The sequence below is a fragment of the Rhagoletis zephyria genome, unplaced genomic scaffold (assembly GCF_001687245.7).
Source record: "Rhagoletis zephyria isolate East Lansing unplaced genomic scaffold, Rhagoletis_zephyria_1.1 Rzeph_scaffold_14616, whole genome shotgun sequence".
Classification (NCBI taxonomy): domain Eukaryota; kingdom Metazoa; phylum Arthropoda; class Insecta; order Diptera; family Tephritidae; genus Rhagoletis; species Rhagoletis zephyria.
The window spans coordinates 1-1,018 of record NW_016171685.1 but is presented as its reverse complement, the minus strand read 5'-3'; the positions used below and the strand labels follow the sequence as shown (position 1 = coordinate 1,018).

The 1,018-nt window shown below is 33.0% G+C and overlaps 1 protein-coding gene across 1 annotated transcript in view; it reads right to left on the bottom strand.

Moving 5' to 3' along the window:
- Positions 1-933, bottom strand: part of LOC108378648 (cleavage and polyadenylation specificity factor subunit 5-like) — a gene marked incomplete at its 5' end in the record, with an annotated part of 11,400 nt that extends 10,467 nt beyond the window's left edge. The window contains one exon of the mRNA XM_017634953.1: positions 599-933. Within this exon, the coding sequence (XP_017490442.1) occupies positions 599-933 (335 nt within the window). The remainder of the gene's footprint in view (positions 1-598) is intronic.
- Positions 934-1,018: the final 85 nt, after the last annotated feature.

Genomic DNA, 1,018 nt, shown 5'->3' with positions numbered 1-1,018 from the left:
TTTTGAATAAGTAAAAATCTTGTTGAGAAGTAGATCTTACAAATCCCCATTGGTATTAAGGCCAATACTTGAAGCTAGTTACTCTAAAAGAAGGTATTTTGTTCCTTGAAGAACGATTTTGTTGTTCGAACGGAATTTTCAACTATCTTCGGTCGAAAGGACTCTCCAATATTTATGGTGGGCATCTGGATCAACTATATTGAAGTTTTTTCATCACTGAAAATAGCGCTTTTCGATTCTTCCTAAAAATTTATAATTTTTTAAAAATTCTAATAATATATTTTGCGCCATAGAGTGGATTGTGTCAAATCGCTTTATGTGTCGGTATAAGTCTTTGCGGTGTGTTCTTTCTTCAGTCACCATTTTTATGAAATTATGTAAAAAAATAATAATAATTGTCAGAGATTGTTATTTCGGGTAATAATAAAGGTTCCAACATCCAGTTCAGTGTTTTATTTAAAATAAAAAAATAAAGGTCTAGTTGGATCGCCATATATTAACTACAAATAATATTTTTTACTGTTTTTGTTTGAAATACAAATTTGTTCATTTAGTTATCATTGCGCCCTGATAAAATTATATAAATTTGAAAACTTACTTCAGTCAGAAGTCTTTTTAAACCTTCTACTTCGTCTTCTCCTGCATTGAGCTCACCACCGGGTAGCTTAAAAAATGTTGTACCCAGCTGAAGGAGTAATACATGTGGCAATCCATGTTCATGAACTAGCAAAACGCCTTCCACAGATCGCCGCATTCCAATACGATCGAATTCTTCTCGCATACGCTGAAACCGAGAGGGTACTGATGGATCTTTTTCAAATAAAGGCTCTTTCGTTCCAAAAGTGTAATTAGTTAATGGATATCTGTAAGTATAAGTAATAAGATATGCATATAAAAAACAGATATGAGGAGTTCCATAATAAAACGTAATAACTCAAATTTTAATTTTTTCGAATATCGTATGGGATGTAAAGGTATCCACACACCTACGCGATTCTGTCGCAACGAATCCGCACCG